Source organism: Saccopteryx bilineata, chromosome 2 (genome assembly GCF_036850765.1).
Source record: "Saccopteryx bilineata isolate mSacBil1 chromosome 2, mSacBil1_pri_phased_curated, whole genome shotgun sequence".
Lineage (NCBI taxonomy): Eukaryota > Metazoa > Chordata > Mammalia > Chiroptera > Emballonuridae > Saccopteryx > Saccopteryx bilineata.
Window position 1 is genome coordinate 346,988,657 of NC_089491.1, and position 21,487 is coordinate 347,010,143.

The 21,487-nt window shown below is 46.8% G+C and overlaps 1 protein-coding gene across 4 annotated transcripts; it reads right to left on the bottom strand.

Annotated features, from left to right (window-relative positions):
* Positions 1 to 6,773: 6,773 nt before the first annotated feature.
* Positions 6,774 to 17,060, bottom strand: ZNF212 (zinc finger protein 212). 4 transcript variants are annotated; one of them, XM_066262541.1, is made up of 6 exons: positions 16,914 to 17,043; positions 15,098 to 15,225; positions 10,813 to 11,202; positions 10,599 to 10,725; positions 9,538 to 9,627; positions 6,774 to 8,771 (listed from the first exon to the last, which is right to left on the bottom strand). In XM_066262541.1, the coding sequence occupies exons 3-6, from the start codon at positions 11,062 to 11,064 to the stop codon at positions 7,927 to 7,929; spliced, it is 1,314 nt and encodes a 437-aa protein (XP_066118638.1). In that variant the 5' UTR covers positions 11,065 to 11,202; positions 15,098 to 15,225; positions 16,914 to 17,043; the 3' UTR covers positions 6,774 to 7,926. The 4 variants fall into 4 exon arrangements, with proteins under 4 accessions (XP_066118638.1, XP_066118637.1, XP_066118635.1 ...); XM_066262540.1 differs by lacking the exon at positions 15,098 to 15,225 and having other exon boundaries at positions 16,914 to 17,060; XM_066262538.1 differs by lacking the exons at positions 15,098 to 15,225; positions 16,914 to 17,043 and adding an exon at positions 16,195 to 16,381 and having other exon boundaries at positions 10,813 to 11,246.
* Positions 17,061 to 21,487: the final 4,427 nt, after the last annotated feature.

The following is a 21,487-nucleotide window of genomic DNA, read 5'->3' on the forward strand; positions in this document are numbered from 1 at the left end:
ACCAGAGCAGAGGCCACAAGACCCCTCATGGTTAACTGTTATGTTAAACTGCTAACTCAACTTTTACAATGTATAAAAGAAGTATGTGTCTCTTCACTTTACTTTGAAATCCTACAGATTCCGGGCTTTGCTTTCTCCCACCTCCCTAATCTATCATGTCTACTTTCATGAAATTCATATAACCGCTTATGCCTCCTTTGATAGTAATGTATAAAATAAGGTGAAAAACTGCTATCCTCTGGAGAATTTTCTTAATCTTTTGAGATTTTGCTTCCTGGCAGTTGTCGTTAGTTTAGCTTAAAATTTTTCTACAGGTCTTTTGTTTTTAGATTGATAATTTTAGAGAAGGAAGAGAGAGAAAGAAAAGAACCATTCATGCAGTCATTGGATTCATTTTTTAAATTTTTTTATTATTATTAATTTTTAATTTTTTAATTTTAATTATTTTATTTTATTTATTCATTTTTAGAGAGGAGAGAGGGAGAGAGAGGAGAGAGAGAAGGGGGGAGGAGCAGGAAGCATCAACTCCCATACGTGCCTTGACCAGACAAGCCCAGGATTTCGAACCGGCGACATCAACTTTTCCAAGTCAACACTTTATCTGCTGCTCCACCACAGGTCAGGCTCTTTGGTGGATTCTTGTATGTGCCCTGACCAGGGATCAAACCTTTAACTTTGTCATGTCGGGATGACACTACAACCAACAGAGCTACCAGGCCAGGGCCTCTCTACAGGTTTAAATGTTTTTTACGTTGACAACATCCAGTCTTCCTTTGCACATCAGCCACCATCTGGGATCCTTGCAGTTTGGGCTCCCAGCAAGAGTAAATCCACTGCTACTGATTCAGGCCATAAGGCATTTTGAATAAACCACTCAATTTAGGACCCATTCCCCTCATTTGTAAGAGCATTACTGAGGAAACCAGTTAATCCCTGAATATAAGGCAAAATGTGCTGTATGCAGTATAAATTTTCCGCCTTTTCGGCATTTCCCATTCATCTTTGTCCAACAAGCCCACAAACTCTTGTTCACATGGGGCATTAATTTTTTTTTATTTTCCAAGACCACAATTTACCAATATTTTATAATCCTCAATATATTGGTATGACCAGTTTCTGATGAGCTCCTAGTGTTAACCGAAATTAATTTTAGACTGTAATAAAGAAAAAAAGGCAGTTATTTGAGCAAAAAGGAGCTCCACCCCTGGAGACACAGACTAAGTAGCAACCCAAACTGTGTTCCACCAAGACAAAGGGGCAGCCATTTTTTATGAAAAAATTCTCAATTAGGCCCAGGTTCTCAATTAGATCCTTAAAAAAAAGTTTTTTTAATGTATTTATCTTAGTAAAAGAAGAAAGGAAAGAGAGACAGGAACACTATTTCAGTATGTGCCCTAACTGGGGATCGAACCAGCAGCCTCTGTACTTTGGGACAATGTTCTAAGGAACACATTAAATGAATCTTTTTTCTCAGGGTCCACACTAGGGATCCTCCCAATGCCTTTAGCATTCATTTGCAAATTGTCTGTTAGGTTGCATTACTTCAACAAGGAATTTCATAATGAACAATTCCATGTATTGATTTGACCCCTTGTTACCTTAGAGCAGTGGTAGTCAACCTGGTCCCTACCACCCACTAGTGGGCATTCCAGCTTTCATGGTGGGCGGTAGCAGAGCAACTAAAGTATAAATAAAAAGATAGATTTAACTATAGTAAGTTGTTTTATAAAGATTTATTCTGCCAAACTTAGTGAAATCCGACATAAAGTACTTGGTAAGTAATTATTATTATATGCTTTAACTTGCTGTAACTCTGCTTTATAAATTTTATAAAGTAAAATTACTTCCCTACTTTATAAATCACCATTACTATGGAACCCGTGGGCGGTTAGAAAATTTTACTACTAACAGAGATACAAAAGTGGGCGGTAGGTCTAAAAAGGTTGACTACCCCTACCTTAGAGTAACACTCCCTAACTTTGCCCCAAATTCCAGGGGTGCACCTCATTTGGAGAGGTATCAATTTCAAGTGGACCCACCATGTGTGTGAAACTTAGGAGGGGACGTATTAGTCCAGGGAGACTGGAAGTATAGCCAAGGCCCCCTTTCTCCTGGAAGCAGACAATGCTGAGCTCCCTATGCTGTGACTTCCCTTTATACCTGTTCATTCAATAAACATGGTGAGCACCAATGTGCAAAGCCCCTGTGCTGGGAGCTGTGGAGTCTGGACGCAGTTAAGACATGGTCTATCCCTGCCTTCAAAAAGCATCACATCCTATTGGCTCTACCATGTTAATCTTGTCCATGGCTCCTGTCCACTGTTCTCTTCCCACTGCCACTGGACTCTGTCAGGTTCTCATTGGCTCTTGTTGGCGTCATTCAAAAACCTTCTAATGCCTGACCAGGTGGTGGCGCAGTGGATAGAGCGTCGGACTGGGATGTGGAAGGACCCAGGTTCGAGACCCCGAGGTCGCCAGCTTGAGTGCGGGCTCATCTGGCTTGAGCAGAGAGCTCACCAGCGTGGACCCAGGGTCGCTGGCTCCAGCAGGGGGTTGCTCAGTCTGCTGAAGGCCCACGGTCAAGGCACATGTGAGAAAGCAATCAATGAACAACTAAGAAGTCGCAACGCGCAATGAGAAACTGATGATTGATGCTTCTCATCTCTCTCCGTTCCTGTCTGTCTGTCCCTGTCTATCTCTGCCTCTGTAAAAAAAAAAAACAAAAACAAAAAAACCAAACAAACAAAAACCTTCTAATATATCCCTTCACCCCAACAACAAACAACCATGATATCACTCTTGTTAGGTTAATATTCCCAAATCACACATAGATTCAGGTCACCTTTTTGCTCAAAACTCTCAGCTCCCCATTACTAATTCAATAAAATCCAAACCCCTTGGCCTAACCTGAACCTCTCTTTCCAACCACATTCCCCAATACTCTACTCCTCACACCCCACCCTCTACCCAAATGAAATGAATGGGTATTTATTTATACATGCTCATGTCTCCTGTTTTGGACCTTTCGCTCCATTTAGGATGTCCTCTTCCCATCATTAGAGGTCCAGTTCAAAAATCACATCCAAGCCTGACCAGGTGGTGGCGCAGTGGATAGAGTGTCAGACTGGGATGTGGAGGACCCAGGTTCGAGCCCCGAGATCACCAGCTTGAGCGCGAGCTCATCTGGTTTGAGCAAAAAGCTCACCAGCTTGAGCCCAAGGTCACTCAAACAAGGGGTTACTTGGCCTGCTGAAGGCCTGCGGTCAAGGCACATATGAGAAAGCAATCAATGAACAACTAAGGTGTATGTCGCAATGAAAAACTAATGATTGATGCTTCTCATCTCTCTCCACTCCTGTCTGTCCCTATCTGACAAAAAAAAAAAAAAAAATCACGTCCAACAAAGCCTTCCCCAGTGTCCCACAACTAAATGTAATTATTCCCTGAATTCTTGCAGACCTTTGGCTTCATGTAGGACATACATAAATATTTTAACTTGCATTACATTCGCTTAACAGCCTGTAAACCCAAGAGCAGGATCTCTGGTTTCCCATTGCATCCCTCTGCAGACTTTGCACACGGAGGCCACTTCTGTTTGTGAGGGAACAAACTCTAAGACAGACCGGAATAGTGAGCCGTTCTGGGCAAGGACTGTGCAAACGTGCACTACAGCAAGAAACGGATTTTGACAGGATGTCACTAGGCCAAAGAGCTTTGTATACTAACGTATTCTAAGTATTTGAAACAGTGCCTGGAGCCCAACCTGTCGTGATGCAGTAGAAAAAGCATCAACCTAAAACATTAAGGTCATCTGTTTGAAACCCTGGGCTTGCCGGGTCAAGGCACATATGGGAGTTGATGCTTCCTGCTCCTCCTCCCTTCTCTCTCTCTCTCTCTCTCTCCCCTCCACTCTAAAATGAATAAAAAATAAAACGGTGCTGGCTGGCCCTGGCCAGTTGGCTCAGCAGTAGAGCATTGGCCCAGTGTGTGGAAGTCCTGGGTTTGATTCCTAGATAGGGCACACAGGAAAAGTGCCCATCTGCTTCTCCACCCTTCTCCCTCGCCTTTCTCTCTCTCTCTTCTTCCTCAACCAAGGCTCCACTGGAGCAAAGTTGGCCCAGGCACTAAGGATGGCTCCATGGCCTCCGCCTCAGGTGCTAGAATGGCTCCAGTCTCAATAGAGCAACGACCCAGATGGGCAAAGCATAGCCCCCTGGTGGACATGCCGGGTGGATTCTGGCTGGGCGCACGCAGGAGTCTGTCTGACTGCCTCCCTGCTTCTAACTTCGGAAAAATACAAAAAATAATATAAAATAAAATAAAACAGTGCCTGCTCAACTACTCAATCTATAGTTGTTGGCTAAGAGAAACTGGGAAGGGAAACTTTCATGGAAGAAGATGATGAACCAACTCAGTGCAAACAGAATTTGGTTCATAGAGAAGGCGTGCCTGGGAGGAAAAGCAGGGACTGTGTGTGGCGGTAGCAAAGTATGGCTTTTGCACTAAATGACAGGAGCCCAGTGTGGTGGCAGCCTAGGGAACTGAGAGTGAGAACTGAAGAAACTCAGATTAGGTTGTAGGAGTCTTGAGTTCTACACTCAGAAGCTGGCCCTTCAGTGGGACCAGTTGAACACGTGCAAGGCTCTGAGGAAAGCCCGCATCCAGTCTGTGTTCTAGGAAAATAACTCTGGTGGCAAACAGATGTGATTACAGGGAGGGTGCCAGTTAGGTTGAATGGATCAGGTAGGTAGACAGAATCTTACCTGTACAAACAGGAGAAAGAAGATAGGGCAGATTAGTCACTCAAGGTCTGGCATTTAACTCTTCCCTGTGTGTTGCTTCACGTCTTCCTATTTTGATCACACCTAGTCTGCAGACAGTCCTATTTCCTGTTTTCTCCTGAGCACTGGGAAGAGCAGGCCTTCCGAGGACAACAGAGAGGCAAGAGCCTGGGTTTTTTCTGCCACTCAAGACAGCGCCTGTGTGTGCAGTGACCCAAGATCCTGTTACCATGCAGATTCTGGTTCAGTCGGTCCAAGTCTGCAATGCCACCAAGTGCCCAGGGGATGCCACTGCTGCTGGGGCAGAGACCACACTCCGGGTAACAAGGACTTTGACACCAACCTGGATACCAGGTACTTAATGGTGGGCAACCAGAAGCAACAGAGCCCGTGGTCAAGTGAAACAAGCCACCTAGGGTTCACGGCCACCTCTGCCTGCTATAATGCCTCACAAGTTTCTTCCTACATCTCACGTTTAAAATAGGGTAATAATAATAGCCACTGCATCGGGCCATGTGAGGATTAAGTTAGTTTGTATGTAAAGAACTTAGAACAGTGACTAGTACATGAGTGCTCAGTAAATATTAGCTATTATCACAGTAATTCGATTGCTGACAACAATTACAGCCCTGTGTCAGGGAGGACTTATACTTGCTGGAGAAGCGGGACTCTGTCTTGTCCTTTGCTTTTACACCCACAATACAGGGCAAAGGCTGGTCACATTACAACGCTCAACAAAGACATGGGAGGTGAGAATAATCAAGGAAGAGATCCGGGGGATCTAGGAGGCAAAAGCTGGGGCTAGGAGACTATAGAGGGATTTAGGAGAGACATTCCCAGAGTTTCTCCTGTACACAGTGGGGTGAGCCCCTTGCCAGTGCCTGTTCTATGCCACTTCCCTCCACGTTATTGCTACACAAAGACAATCCCATACCTTCCAGTGACCCAAGTTTATTATTTTTTTTATTTTTATTTTTATTGCATTTTTCCGAAGCTGGAAATGGGGAGGCAGTCAGACAGATTCCCACATGTGCCCGATCGGGATCCATCCGGCATGCCCACCAGTTGGCGATGCTCTGCCCATCTGGGGCATCGCTCTGTTGCATCCAGAGCCATCCTAGCGCCTGAGGCAGAGGCCACAGAGCCATCCTCAGCACCTGGGCCAACTTTGCTCCAATGGAGTCTCGGCTGCGGGAGGAAAAGAGACAGACAGAGAGGAAGGAGAGGGGGAGTGGTGGAGAAGCAGATGGGTGCTTCTCCTGTGTGCCCTGGCCGGGAATCGAACCTGGGACTCCTGCACGCCAGGCCGACGCTCTACCACTGAGCCAACCGGCCAGGGCCCAAGTTTATTTTTATCTACTTATTTCTTCCTTTATTTCCTTGTAGCCAACTCACTCCTCTCGTGGATGAATGTAAAGCCTTTACTGTGTAATATTTCGTTTCTATGTGTTCTTACAAAATGTTTTGCTTATGTGCATTTTAAATTTGCATAAATGGCACTGTTGTAAATCTCATTCAATTTCTTACATTTTCCACCCAGCCTTGTATAAGATCTGTATGTTTAAGATCTAACCATGTGACTATATGTATATTGAAGCCCCTATTCCCAACTGCTACCCAGCACTCCCTGGTGCATCTGCCCTCTCTACCTACTGCCTTCCAACAACAGGCTCCCAGACTATCTGCAGCCCTCAACCACTGCAACCCACATGCCCTCTTCTCATCTGTCCTAGATTTAAGTCAGGCCTCTGTTGGAGATTTAAGTCAGGAACCTCCCTATCATGGTCCCAAGAGGGTTGTTTGCTTGATTTACTGATTTTAGAGAGAGGACAGGAGAGAGAGATAGAACATCAATCTGTTCCTGTATGTGTCCTGATCAGGAATCAAATCGGCAACCTCTGCACTTCGAAATGATGCTCTAACCAACCGAACTATCTGACCAGGGCCCAGGAGTGTAATTTTGACAACTGGAGAAAAACATCTGACATGAGCACTTTTTTTTTTTTTTTTTTTTGCCAGTAGCAAGTTTTATTCTAAGCAACTGCAAGTCATCAAAGGGGACACTCACACAGGACCCAGGAGCCCACTCCCAAACAGTGCAGCAGGCATTCAACACCCCTGGGAAACAAGCACTGTGCACCTTTTTTCCATCATCGCTGGGACAGGCAATTCCAGAACACTAATTTGGAAAGTGTGTCATCTGAACAACCTCAAGGAACTGTTGGTCTAACAAGAACAAACTCAAATATCCAAGGATACAAGCTGAACAACCTTAAGTAACAAAGGAGTTGTCTACCCTGTGCGGCTGTGGAACCAGGCACGGACCCGGATGGAAGGGAAGCGAGCTGTGGGGAGATACCTGAGCTCCGAACTCCCAGGAGGAAGCAGCTCCGTGCTCTTGGCTCCTGTACCAGACTCCTTGTTCTCAGCCGGGCTTTGGGGTCCATCCTTACTGCTCTCTCCCTCTTGGTCCTTTTGAGTTGGTGAGCCCCATCTGAGAGTGCTAAGACCCCCACAATAGGGAGCCCGCGCTATGCACCCTGATCTATGACCTAACTAAGTGTGGGCGGGCTATAAGAGCCCCAGAAATGATTCCCTCCCAGAGGGCAGGCCCAGTCCCCATGTTAGGAACAACTTCTACAACTTTGGAAATTAAAAAACAAATGTCGGGCTGTATTTTTTTTTAAGTCAACTAAAATCTAATTCCAAAAAGGTTGTTCAGAGCAGGGTGAGCAGTTCTTTTAAGTTATTTCTTCTACTTGTTATTAACATGAAGACTACAAAAGAGGAAATAGAGGGATACGCTTCCCAGACTCTCTGTACACCTGTTCACACCTTTGGCCCAACGCCACCCTGTGGGAAGACCTGAAATGCTGTGACAGGCCCTCAACCCAACCCTGGTCCACAAGCATCAGCGTGGATGGGAACACCCGAGACTCGAAGGTGCCGCAGACACGGCAGACCCAGCAGCAGGGCAGAGAGCAGGTAAACAGCAGGTAGACAGCCCACCCCGCTGCTCAGCTGAGGGAGGGCCAGTCAGAGCGCCCTCCTCTGGAAGAAGTCAGTCCCTGGCTCTGCACAGTGTCTCTTTGGGGGACCAATGCCAGCCTCCTTGGGGCCCCCAGATGGGCAAAGGGCTGGCTCCCTTAAAGCAGGCCATTGGGCCTGCCGGGCTCCAGCACCAGCCCTCCGCGCTCCCGCTGGTGGATCTTCTGGTGCTGCAGGAGGTGCTGCTTCTGCACAAAGCTCTTCTCACACTCAGAGCAGCTGTAGGGCCGCTCACCTGTGTGGATGCGCTGGTGGCGCACCAGGTCTGACGGGTGGCTGAAGCTCTTGCCGCAGTACCCACAGATGAGCGAGCTCCGGCTCTTCCTCCAGGGGATGCGGCCGGGCAGGGCCACCAGGCTATTGGGGGAAAACCTCTCCTGGACACGGGGGCCACCGCTGGGCCCCTCCTGCAGGTGGCAGCGCTGGTGGGTCACCAGGCTCACCCTGCAGCTGAAGCTCCTCATGCACACGTCACACTGATGCAGCTTGGTCTTCCGGGATGGGGGCTTCAGCCGTGGCCTGGGCCTCAGGCTCTCCTCAGGCTCGGAGGCAGTGGCAGACTCCCACCCGGAGTGGGCCCGCAGGTAGGAGGCCAGCTGCTGCTCGCAGCGGAAGCTGAGCTCGCACTCAGAACACCCGAAGGGGCCGGACGTGTCCCTCGGCAGTGCCAGGCCCGGTCCGTATTCCGGACCCAGCTGCATCTGCCTGTTCAAGTTCTGCTTTGGGGGGCAGCTGCGACCTCGGCCACTGCCCTCAGTGGGCTCGAGACTAGTGTCCCCGGGATCCGACTCCAAGAGGACAGAGCCACCCTGGCCATCCCAGAGCACGGTCTGCTCTGGGCTCAGGAAGGCCTGCTCCTCCACGATGCCCTGGAACTCCCCGGGAAGACCCTCGGAGCTCTCCTGTGGGTACTCTATCTCCTGCTTGATCACAACCCCTTCTGCTGCCAAAACAAAGAAAAGCAATAAGAAGATCACATTCTAACCCCTTTGGTTACTTTGGAGCTAAACAGATACCTACGAATTCCAGATGGGATCAAATCAAAGAATTCAGAACAATTTGGAGAAGGGTGATACTGACGGGGCCCTAAAACCTGAGCAATGAAACCTATGCTCAGGTCGAGACATGCTGGTTGGAAATCCAACTATATTATTCTCATAGAACAACATTACAAATGATAGTCCTCCAAGAGTGTCCACAAATTTGTATCCCATCTCTGAAAAATGGCTAACTATACTGAAAAACTATACTAATTTAGGAGAGTGTAAAAATAATAACATTTTAAAAACCCACCCAATCCTATAGCTCAAACATTCATGTATCCAGCTGTGTTCTTCCTGCATATTCTCCCCAAATTCCCTGGCTTACAAACGCTTTTCCCTCACCCATCCGCCAGCTCCAGCTCCACCTCCGTAGCCGGGACCAGCCTGATTGCCAATGCTCTGAGGCTTCTGACTACGGCCTGGTAAGAACACTCCCCTGTAGGGTATGAAGAAGTCTGACTCTGTAGGTCATGAATCTCAAGGACTCCACAGAGTGGTAAGGGGTTAAGACACACACATAAGAGGTGAACTGATGATAATCATAAAAGAGCCTAGAATAAATAAATGAGGCTACTGATAATCAGCCTTTGGCAATTTAGTAGTGTGAAAACTCATTATACGCTGTGGGGAGTCGGGAGGGGAATGGAATATTCTGGAGCCACTCACCTGGGTGGACACCACCAAGGCCTTCCTCCTCCAAGTCACCCAGCATCCCTGTACCCAGCTCTGCCTCTCCTTCTGGCTGGCCAAGGACCTCTGGGTTGGAAATGACACAGTGTGAGCCCAGGAGAGAGTAAAAATCTCTTGGCACTCGGGTCATATGCCAATGAGCAGGGTGACCAATGTCAAGGAATTGATATTAAAACTTCCTAAGGTTCAAAGTCTTGTTCTTGTCACTTTCCCCTAGCAGTTGGGGACAATTAGAAAATTATAGCCCATTGGAATAATGGATTCTGCTAACCACCGCCGTTGAACCCCCGCCCTTAGCCAGCGGTGGGTCAGGCAGTCAGCGGCAGGGAACACCACTCATCTGCCCACCACCACGACCCCACAAGTGTGTCGTTTCAGTTGTTGCTTCCCTTCCGGTAGCTGATTTCACCCGTGCTAAAGTACTGCAACTTAAGCCAGGTAGTCATCCTCCACCTGGGATGGACAAGGCAACAGCCACTGGCAGAACACTGGGCCTAGCCGAGGTCACAGTGGCCTCTCTGACCTGTTTGCCACTTTCCTACCCACGCCACTCTGCTCATCACGGCGTCCTATGCTACAAACCTCCATGGACCGAGGTTGTAAAATATCTGTCTACCAAACAAAGCACATGTATAATGTCATAACTAATATTTTGCATATGAAGATATGTATCTGTGAAGCAGTACTTCTGATCACCACAAAATAAACACTGAGACTAGGAAAGGCTGTAATTCCTGCCAAGTGCCAAGGACAAGTTTTGGTTAGCCTGTGCTGCCTGTCTCATCCTGAGTGACAAGGGATTTCTTATCAAACAGATTTAAGTACTAAAAACAGCATGGGGACCCCTGGCCATGTTACAGTATAAAGCACATGATGACATCTACTAGGAAATATTATCAAGATCTGACTATGTGACCATGACCACAGGGAAGAGAGGCACAACACTGTGACCATTCCCCATGCCCTGGTCCACGGAGGCCCTGGAGATGCCCCCCACACACACACACTGTCTGAGCACCGCAGGTGGGACCGCTTACTCAGGGAGACCAGCGTCTCGTAGTTGCTCATCATAACGTTCCGGTACAGCTCTTTTTGCCAGTCCTCCAAGTTCTCCCACTCCTGCTCTGAGAAACAGACTCCATCGTTCTCCAGTGACCGGGACACCTGGAATCACAAACGTCATAATGAGCGCCTCTGGTCTCAGCCACGAGGGAAGAACCAGCAATTCCCAATCTAAAATAAAAGGACTACCCTGGGGGCCTCGCCAGTACTGCCCGGGGGCAGCCGCAGGACCCAGAAGTTCCTGTTCCTCAGCAGGTTCTCCATGTTCTCCAGCCGCCTCTGCAGCAGCCCGTACTCCTGCAGCAGGGTCCCCAGCACGGCCCATTTGCCCTCCAGCTGGTTCCCAAACTCCACAGCCGTCTTCTCGAAGTCGGCCAGCTTCTTCTCAGCTGTCCCCATGCGCCGCTCCAGGCTCTGCAGCTGGGCGGCCTGGGACTCCATCTTCTTTTCCACGGTCTCGATGGCGGCCAGCACAGTCAAGAGCGAGAGCTCTGTGCTCTGCAGACAAGAATTCTTCTCCGTCTCTTCAGGGCACAGCGTGGAGGAGGGCAATGGTGTGGAGCGGCGCTTCCTCCTGTTCTGAAGCACGAGACACAGCGTCAGTCTGTCAGTCAGTGTCATCTCTGAATATCAAGAAAAACAGACATGTCCATTGGGCCCAGCAGCCCTTAGAGCTAGTACCTAGCCTCTCCATGTTTTTAAAATGTTTATTGTGCCTGACTGGGCAGTAGCGCAGTGGATAGAGCGTTGGACTGGGATGCGGAGGACCCAGGTATGAGACCCCGAGGTCGCCAGCTTGAGCGCAGGCTCATCTGGCTTGAGCAAAAGCTCACCAGCTTGGACCCAAGGTCGCTGGCTCGAGCAAGGGGTTACTCAGTCTGCTGAAGGCCCGCAGTCAAGGCACATATGAGAAAGCAATCAATGAATAACTAAGGTGTCGCAACGAAGAACTAATGATTGATGCTTCTCATCTCTCTCCGTTCCTGTCTGTCTGTCCCTAGCTATCCCTCTCTCTGATTCTCTCTGTCCCTGTAAAAAATAAAAAGAAAAAATAAATAAATAAAATGTTTATTGTAACTTCTGCGCTCGGAAACAATGCTCCAACCAACAAAGCAGGGCTAGCCTCTATACTTCTTTAAACTTTTTTAACTTAAAATGTACGTTATTTTGTATTCTGATACTGCCAATTATACAGGTACATTATAACAAAAAATACTGAGAATAAGAAGGAAGGAAAGAGGGAGGATCATGTAAATTACCACTCTCCGGAAATAAGTTGTTAGAATTTTGGTGTATTTCCCATCTTTTAACTTACTTCTTTTTCAACAAAATTGAAATTGTACTGTACATATGTTGTGTTAACCGTGTTTCACATGCACCATATTTTCTGACTTTTCTGTGTCAGGATTCATTTTTTAAACCAATTCTTTCTATTTGATATTTTGGGCTATTAGTGATATTTTGCCCTGACATACAATATAATTTACACCTACCCTTTTTTTTTTTAATATTTTATTTATTGACTTTTAGAGAGAGGGGAGAGAGAGAGAGAGAGAGAGAAAGGGGAGGAGCAGGAAGCATCAACTCCCATATGTGCCTTGACCAGGTAAGCCCAGGGTTTCGAACCAGCAACCTCAGTGTTCCAGGTCGATGCTTTATCCGACTGCGCCACCATAGGTCAGGCCACACTTACCCTTTTATAAAAGATTTTATTTGTTAATTTTAGAGAGAGGAGAGAGAGAAAAGGGGGAGGAGCAGGATGCAGCAACTCACAGTAGTTGCTTCTCTTATGTGCCCTGACTGGGCAAGTCCTGGGTTTCGAACCGGTGACCTCAGCATTTGATCCTTTATCCACTGAGCCACCACAGGTCAGGCACCAATCTTTTTTTGATTAGCATTAACCTGGTATGTTTTTATATTCAACCATTTCTACAGCTTTACCCTTTAGTTGTATCTGTTATAAACCATATGGTTTAATTACCTCCATCCTACCCATTTTTTCCTTTTTCATTTAACCCATTTACATGTATTCTAATTGTGGACCTATGTTTTTTTTTAACCTTTTCTGTGTGATTCAACCCATCTTTCATTTTCATCCTTGCCTTTAGATTTTTTTCCCCCCGTTGTGGCACTTTAGTTGTTCACTGATTGCTTTCTCATATGTGCCTTGACCGAGGGGCTACAGCAGACCAAGTGACCCCTTACTCAAGCCAGTGACCTTGGGTCCAAGCTGGTGAGCTTTGCTCAAACCAAATGAACCCACGCTCAAGGTCGCCAGCTGGTGACCTTGGGGTCTTGAACCTGGGTCTTCTGCATCCCAGTCCTACGCTCTATTCACTGCACCAACGCCTGGTCAGGCTAGATTTATTTTTCTTATTTTATTACCCCCCCCCCTTTAAGTTATATACTCCATTTCTAGTCTTTTAGCAATGATCCTAGAAATTACAGGGGACATACCTGGAGACCTGAAACATCTGAATTCTGATCACTTCTTCCTAACCTTTACATCAATGATGCCATGGATTTTGATTCTGCCTTTGTTTTTTACTGTGCAAGTGATACTGTTTCAGTCCATCGATACTTGTTTAGACTGACCCACTTTTATGCATCATTATACCTTCTCCGTTTTAGACTTTCCAATTGGGATGATCTTCCTTCTATCTGACTTATATCCTTTAGAATTTTCTTTAATGATAGTGTACTGGTGGCAAACTATCAGTTTTAATTTGTCTACAAATATCTTTTCTTTACTCGTTATTTTTTTTAAATAAATTAGTGTTATGAATTAAAGTGCTTATTTTTTTTCTTTTGAGAGAGACAGGAACAAAGAGAGATGAGAAGCTTCAATCAATTTTTCGTTGCGACACCTTAGTTGTTCATTGATTATTTTCTCATATGTGCCTTGCTTGACAGAGGGGGGTAAAGGGGGCTCAAGCTGAGCCAGTGACCCCTTGCTCAGGCCAGCGACCTTGGGATACTTTTGATGATCCTATGCTCAAGCTGGATCAATGTACCTACCTATATAGTTTTAAAAATTTGGCTCTCAAAAGAAAATTCAATCTCTGTACTATTGATATTTGGCTTTGTTGACTAATGAGTTTGCTGACCACTGCTCTAGCCAACTGAGCTACCTGGCCAGGGCTTAGGTAGAGATTTCTTTTCGTTTATCCTGATTGGGATCTACTGGGTTTCTGTGTATTAGTATTTGCACCTGTCCAACAGTACCCTCAGCTATTAGCTACTCATCAATTATAGCCTCCAGTGGGGGGGAGGGAGGGTTCCTCCTGGATTTTCAATATGTTTTTCTTCTGGAATTTCAATATCTGAAATCTTTGAAGGTTTCATTTTGTTGCCCATTATTTTTACTGACTTTCCCTCATAGTTTTTGGGTAGGTAATTTTTTAAATTGAGAATTCATTTTTTAAAAATTTATCTATGAGAATTATTTGAAGTCTGAGTTAAACGGAGACTCTCCCTCCACCCTATAAGTTTCACATTTATTTTTGATAGCTGGAAGCTCTACTTTAAATTCCCTGTGTGAGGCTTCTTGGACCATCCAGGGCATACAAAATCAGGCAATAAACCCACCTGAGAGCCACCATGAATGTTCATGGGGCACCTTGCACCCATCTCCTGGCACCAAGGTCTGACATGTGTACTTTTCTCTGCAATCACACACAGGGTAAGAGTTTCCAGTCAGTTCACCCTGAATATTGATTGCCCTTTGAAGTCTCAGCTTTACGAGATTCAGGCAGGTTTCCTGGACTTCTACCTCAGGCTCTGAGCTTTGCCTTCTGTTTTCTAAGCTCCCTGAGGTCATAAACACCACAGATGAAGGCTCAGCAAAAGCCTTCAAAGTTCGTTTCAGAATCTTATTTACTTCTTAAGAGCTCTCTCTTTCATTTCGTTTTTGAGCTCCAAGAACCTTTTTTTTTTTTTTTTTTTTGGTTTTTATTTATTCGTTTTTAGAGGGAGGAGAAAAAGAGAGAAAGAGAGAAAAAAAAGGGGGGAGGAGCAGGAAGCACCAACTCCCATATATGCCTTGACCTGGCGAGCCTGGGGTTTTGGCCCGGTGACCTCAGCATTCCAGGTCGATGCTTTTATCCACCAAGCCACCACAGGTCAGGCCCAAGTACTCTACTAACATACATTTCAAATATATTTGTGTCCTCTTCCCAGCATTTTTAGTTGATTTCATCATGGTACCTACTTGAGCACACTGTGTCTGAGAATAGAAATACAACCAAGGGCAATTTAAATACATTCTACAATGACAGATCCATAAGTTACTTAAAGCATAGTTTTGAATGTGGGAGGATCTTTAAGGGTTCCTTTTAACAAGATCTGTTTATGACATGTAAGTAACTGCACTGACCAGGCAGGAAGAAGCCTTCTGGAAGTCAGTAAACTTGTCCTCCTGCCCCACTTTAATACTAATTTGGTCTTGAGGAAGAGCCAAGTCTTTGACTATCACCTTAGCTAAAGGAGTCGGAGGAGGTAAATACTGTAAACATCTGTATCTTGTCTTCACAGTTCAACTGTCAGAGAGCAAACACTGTGTTCTTCTCCAAGTCTTCCAGTCCTTCCCTTAGTTCTTACTCACTTCCTACAAGAATCAAATACAAGTGCATCTTAGCACCACTGAACTCCATAGCCCTCAATTCTCACAAGACCTCCTATGATTCTGAAAGTGTTTCCAGACCAGGAAATGCTGCATTAAAAATCAATTAGCAGCCCCAGCCTGGGAGCTCGGTTGGTTAGAATGTCTGTCCTCTGAATGCGCCAAGGTTGCAAGTTCGATCCCCCGTCAGGGCACACACAAGAATCAACCAATGACTGCAAAAATAAATGGAACAACAAATCGATGTTCCTCTCTTTCTCCCTTCCTCTCTCTCTAAAAATCAATAAATACCGATCCCTGGTCGGGGCACATATTCTCTCCCTTCCTCTCTCTCTCTCAAAATCAATAAATATTGATCCCTGGTCAGGGCACACACTCTCTCCCCCTTCTTCTCTCTCTCAAAATCAATAAATATCGATCCCTGGTCAGGGCACACACAAGAATCAACCAACGAATGTATAAATAAGTGGAACAACAAATCGATGCTTCTCTCTCTCTCTCCCCCTTCCCGTCTCCCTCTAAAAAGTCAATAAATTTAAAAAAGAAAAACCAATTAGAGAGCTGGCCGGGCTCACTTGGTTAGAGCGTCCTCCCAATATGCCAAGGTTGCGGGTTCCATCCTCGGTCAATGAATGCATACATAAGTGGAACCATCAGTCGATGTTTCTCTTTCTCTTCCTTCCTCTCTCTCTAAAAATCTATATATAAAAATTTAAAAATATAAAATAAAAACCCTGGCCCGGTAGCTCAATGAATGCATAAATAAGTAGAACAGCAAATAATGTTTCTCTCTCTCTAAAAATCAATTAAAAAACAAACAAAAAACAAATTCCAACTGCCCTTTCCATAGCATATCCTCTTGTATTATCAAATTAATCACTACTTTCGAATAACGTGAGCATGTCCGACAGAGCCCGCAGAAACCCTAAAGAGACTAGGTAGCAACTAACCCAACACGCGCAATGTGCAGCGAAGAACACAGAGGCCCCGGGCCGGACGGCCGAGAGCGGAGTGACGGCTGAAACCCGGTTTCCTGCCTCCACGCCCAGCATTTTCCCGACCCCCTGCTCCGCGTCCTGACATCCCGGAATGCGGATGGACGGGGCAGGACCCGACAGCTTCCCGAACAAAACCCGGCAACTACGCGGAGAGATAACACCTGCCCCCCCGCCCCGCCCCGGGGCGACCAGCCCAGCCCGACGCCAGCCTTGCGGTGGCCACCCCGGGACACAAGTCCGGAGCGGGACAATGTGCGAAACACAATGGCCGAGGATGAGCTGACTGGCTGCGGGGAAGCCACGAGCCCCCCGAGGTCTCCGGAGCTTCCCCGGGCGGGCTCCGGGGGCAGCGACGGGGAAACCCAGACTTTCCGATCCGCGCCACCTTCTTCGCCAAGCCTAGAAACGCGCTTTTTCCGGGGTCGCTCCCAAGCCCGACCCCACGGAACGAGCCTCCGAGAAGTTTCCCGGCGGAGGCGCGTGGAGCTGGGGCTCCGCCCGACGCGGAAGGCACGAACCGGACAGTGGAGGGCAGAGCCCCCTCTGGGTCGCGGGGACAGCTCCGCGCTCGCTGGCGCCAGCGGCAGCCCAGGGGGCACCCAGCCTCGCGGCAGGGTCCCGCCGTCCCGAACGCGCCCTCCCACCCTGAGCCGTGCCAGGAGCACTCTTACCCGAGCCGGCGCCGATTCCGCCATGGCTGCCAGTCGCCCGTCAACAGCGCAGCCCCGCCTGGTAGCCCTCGGACAGCGCGCCGCTCCACTGGGCGCCCCCTGCCGCTCCTCGTAGCGACCACCAGCGCCGTGTTGACACAAGGTGCATTGTGGGAGTGCCGCCCTCCTGGGCCAAGGCCGGCTCCAGACGCTCGTACTTAGCGCGCCGGATTTCCATTGCACCCCCGTGCGGCCGGAGGGCGAAGAGCAGCACCGCATTTAGGGCCCCAGGGTTGCTGGGTTCGGAATTTGAGGCAAACCCACCGCAGTTAGTGTGTGTGTGTTTGTTTTTTAGGTGCCCATCGCTCTGCTGGGTGCTTTGAAAGATTACAAAATATATAACACTCAAAGTTGGCTCTGAGGGAAGAATAGGTCATCTAGTTGGGGAAAAGAGCCATGGTCCCAAATGGCAAGGGTTGTATTTCAAAATTTTGCTTTTTAGAAACCAGATACACACTTCCCATCTTTCAAGTGCCCAGGCTAACCCATTGTAGCCTATTCATTATATACCGCTCACAAAAATTAGGGGATATTTCAAAATGAATATGAAGCAATAAAAAAAAGCATTTGATATTTTTTTATTAAATAACATCAGAAAAGCAAACATAAGTCAAAGAAAGTTGTTTGATTATGCAAATGAGATGCAAAACCAACTTTTGTTTCATTGACTAAAACACACTGTACAAAAGGCTGAAAGTCCTAGAGTATCTGCACATTCCCTGATCCTCTAATTTTTGTGAGCAGTGTAATAATCACATTCCTTGGAAACCCCAAGATAGCCATGATTTCAAATATTTAATCCAGTGCACAGGCTACATGATACAGGTGGAGTTTTGCATACACAGTTGCCTAGTTTGTAACATATTGTCTCTATAGAGACTTGCAATGAACTTCCACTTCCAACGGTAGAGGTAAAGTGCTTCCCCTGAGAACCAAACTCATGTTTACATGACTGAGTCCTTCTTAGCATGCAGGACTCAGGTCAGACGTTACCTCCTCAGAGAGACATTCCCTGTCCACCCTATCTACAGCCAAACCTCTCCCTCCATCCCAATCCTCAGTCTAGTTAGTGACCTTCCTTGAAAACTTTTCCATAGCATTTACCACGGTCTGAAATCACCTCATTTTTTCATCTGTGTACATGATCATTATATCTTTTTCCCTAAAATGTCCCTCCACAGTACTTCTATTTCTTGCACACAGAAGAAATATTTTAGGATGATTGAAGAGCAAATCAGAGAGCAAGAAAAAGTCACCTCCAAGAGAAGGCATGATGCCCAGGGAGACTGGTTGGATCACTGATGTATCTAAAAAATGGGCCAGGTGGAAGAAACTAGTCAGCCATGGAAAGACCTCCAGGGTCTGACCTACTCTCTCTGGCCAACAAAAGCTTACTGCAGGGACAGAAAATAATATATCAAGCCTGTGGAGACAGCCCTGGCCCAGTGCCTCAAAGGATAAAGCATCATCCAGGCGCACTGAGGTCACGGGTTCGATCCTTGGTCAGGGCACATACGGGAAGCAATCAATGAGTGCACAACTAAATGGAACAATTAAGTGAAACAAGTTGATGCATCTCTCTCTCTCTCCCTTCCCCGCCCCTTCTGTGCTCTCTCTCAATCAATGGGGGGAAAAAAAGATTGTGGAGACAGACTTATCAGAACATAAGATACTGAGCCTGTTAAATGGTTCAGATATAGAACTCACACACACTATTTCATTTTTCTATGTTCACCAGACAACCTTATGCTGATGCAGGCCCCCACGTAGCTATTGAGAGACAACATGCAGGTCAGGCTGATGCAACTGCCCACCCCACCCCTGGAAATTATTAAATTGATACTCTGGCTTATCTGTCAGTCAGTGTCTTGAGAGTCAGCATGATTCAGCATCCCTGACTGTGAGTCTGAAACTCTATTAGAATATTTAGATCAAATTTCCAATGTGCAAGGGAGGCAGCGCCAGGCACTGTTTTGCAGGGTCATGGGCTTTTGAAGATGGTTTCTTAGTGAGTTAGAAAGTGGGGCCTGACCTGTGGTGGCACAGTGGATAAAGTGTTGATCTAGAATGCTGAGGTCATTGGTTCAAAACCCTGGTCAAGGCACATATAGGAGTTGATGCTTCCCACTCCTCCCCTTATCTCTCTCTCTCTCTTTCTCTCTCTCCTCTCTAAAATGAATAAATAAATAAAAATTATTTTTAAAAAGGGGAGGGCAAGGAGTGAGACCATCCGGGTCCCTAGTCCAGCACAGCAACTCACTAGATGTGAACTTTGGGCAAGTCATTCACTTATTTCAGTTTCTCATTATTAGTGGAACATAATAGCATCTCATAGAGTCGTTGTGCAGACTAAATGAGTTAGTTCAAGTGCTTAACACAGTGCCTGCCATCCTAAGAGCTCAAGACACACTCATGATTGCTATTATTCTTTGTGTCCTGACTCCTTCACTAAGTGGTGTGGTACATGCTCACTGTGCCCCAGTGTCTTCCCACTGGGAACATGAACTCCATATTGAAGAGCTGTTGATGGAATGAAAAGAAATGACATTGTGTGAATAAAATGCAGATGTAGCTCAGTGCCTGGCGCATAGCAAGCACTTGATAACAGGCGGTTTTCCTGTTTGGGCTGCCTTTGCTTTGGCAAGGTCTCAGCCTTGAGCGACAATGAACTCACCAAGATAAATGTTTCCTTGTTGTCTCTGAGAAGGCACCCGTTTGTCCTTTCCCAATGACACTCAGATCTTGACCCACGCCTTTGAATAAACTTGTATGTTTTGGGGAGTTCCAATGGCCATGGCAAGATTTATTAAAGTGGAAAGTACACTTTCAGAGGGAGAGAGAGAGCGCGGGCAGGCTCGAAGAGCAACTGCCAAACATACTTTTAAATATTCCCCTTGGCCCTGGCCGGTTGACTCAGCGGTAGAGCATCAACCTGGCATGCGGGGGACCCGGGTTCGATTCCCGGCCAGGGCACACAGGAGAAGCGCCCATTTGCTTCTCCACCCCGCCCCCCCTCCTTCCTCTCTGTCTCTCTCTTCCCCTCCCGCAGCCAAGGCTCCATTGGAGCAAAGATGGCCTGGGCGCTGGGGATGGCTCCTTGGCCTCTGCCCCAGGCGCTGGAGTGGCTCTGGTCGCGGCAGAGCGACGCCCCGGAGGGGCAAAGCATCGCCCCCTGGTGGGCAAAGCGTCGCCCCTGGTGGGTGTGCCGGGTGGATCCTGGTCGGGCGCATGTGGGAGTCTGTCTGACTGTCTCTCCCCGTTTCTGGCTTCAGAATAAAAAAAATAAAAAAAAAAGGAAAAAAAATAATTATTCTCCTTGGTGCTGGCAGTATCAGAGAAGTCAATATATGTACTTTTAGGACCTACATCCTGTCATTGGTGGGATGATTGAAACATGCAGAGCTGAATGTGACCTTGGATATGTTCTCACCCACCTCCTCATTTTTAGGGACAGAAATGTAGTCTTTGAATCACAAATGACAGTTTAAAATGCTTTAAAATATTTACCTGGACCTTTAAATTTTCTGTTGGACGATTCATAGCATATACAGTGTGTCTGTAAAGTTAGGGCACACTTTTAACTGTTACAGGAAAGCAACAAAAGACGATAGAAATGCGAAATCTGCACCAAATAAAACGAACCCCCCCCCCCAAGTTTCTGTAGAATGATGTGGCAGCATGTGCACGTGCGCATGCGCAGGTGATGATATAACACTGTGTAGACAGTGGAGCAGCCCATGGCCATGCCAGTCAAGATGTGGACAGTACAGAGGAAAGTTCAGTGTGTTCTGTAGCTCACTAAATTCGAATCCGTGACCAAAGTGCAACGTGAATATTGGCACGTTTATAACGAAGCACCACCACATAGGAATAACATTACTCATGGGATAAGCAGTTGAAGGAAACCAGCAGTTTGGTGGAGAAACCCCGTTCTGGTAGGCCATCAGTCAGTGAAGAGTCTGTCGAGGCTATACGGGATAGCTACCTAAGGAGCCCTAAAAAAATCTGTGCGTGAGCCCACATCAAACTGCACTGAATAGGTATGAAACTGGGAGTTTTCCTTTTATTTGGTGCAGATTTCACATTTCTATCGTCTTTTGTTGCTTTCCTGTGACCGGTCAAAAGTGCGCCATGACTTTACGGACACACTGTATATTGGCATATACATGCTTGAACATATTTTATTCTACTTAGTAGAGACCCTCTATTGTGTTCCCCTTATGGTCCTGCAAGTCTTTAGAGAGCAGAGGACATGTCCTTTGTGTACCTTCTCTAAAAACCCCCCACTAATAACACCCTCAAAACAAAAGCACCTGGTGAGGTGCACTAGGCTTGTAGATCAGTGAGAATCCACCCTAGCATGTACACGCTTGCTTCACCCCCCCCTGTACATGTGTGAAGTGGACATCTGATAACTATGTCAGCTTAGCATGTTTCCTTTACTCTGGACATATCACCTTGTTCCCTTTGGGGACTTCTCCAGTATGGAAGGACATATAAGAAGCTCTTAGCAGTGGATACTTCTCAACAGGGAG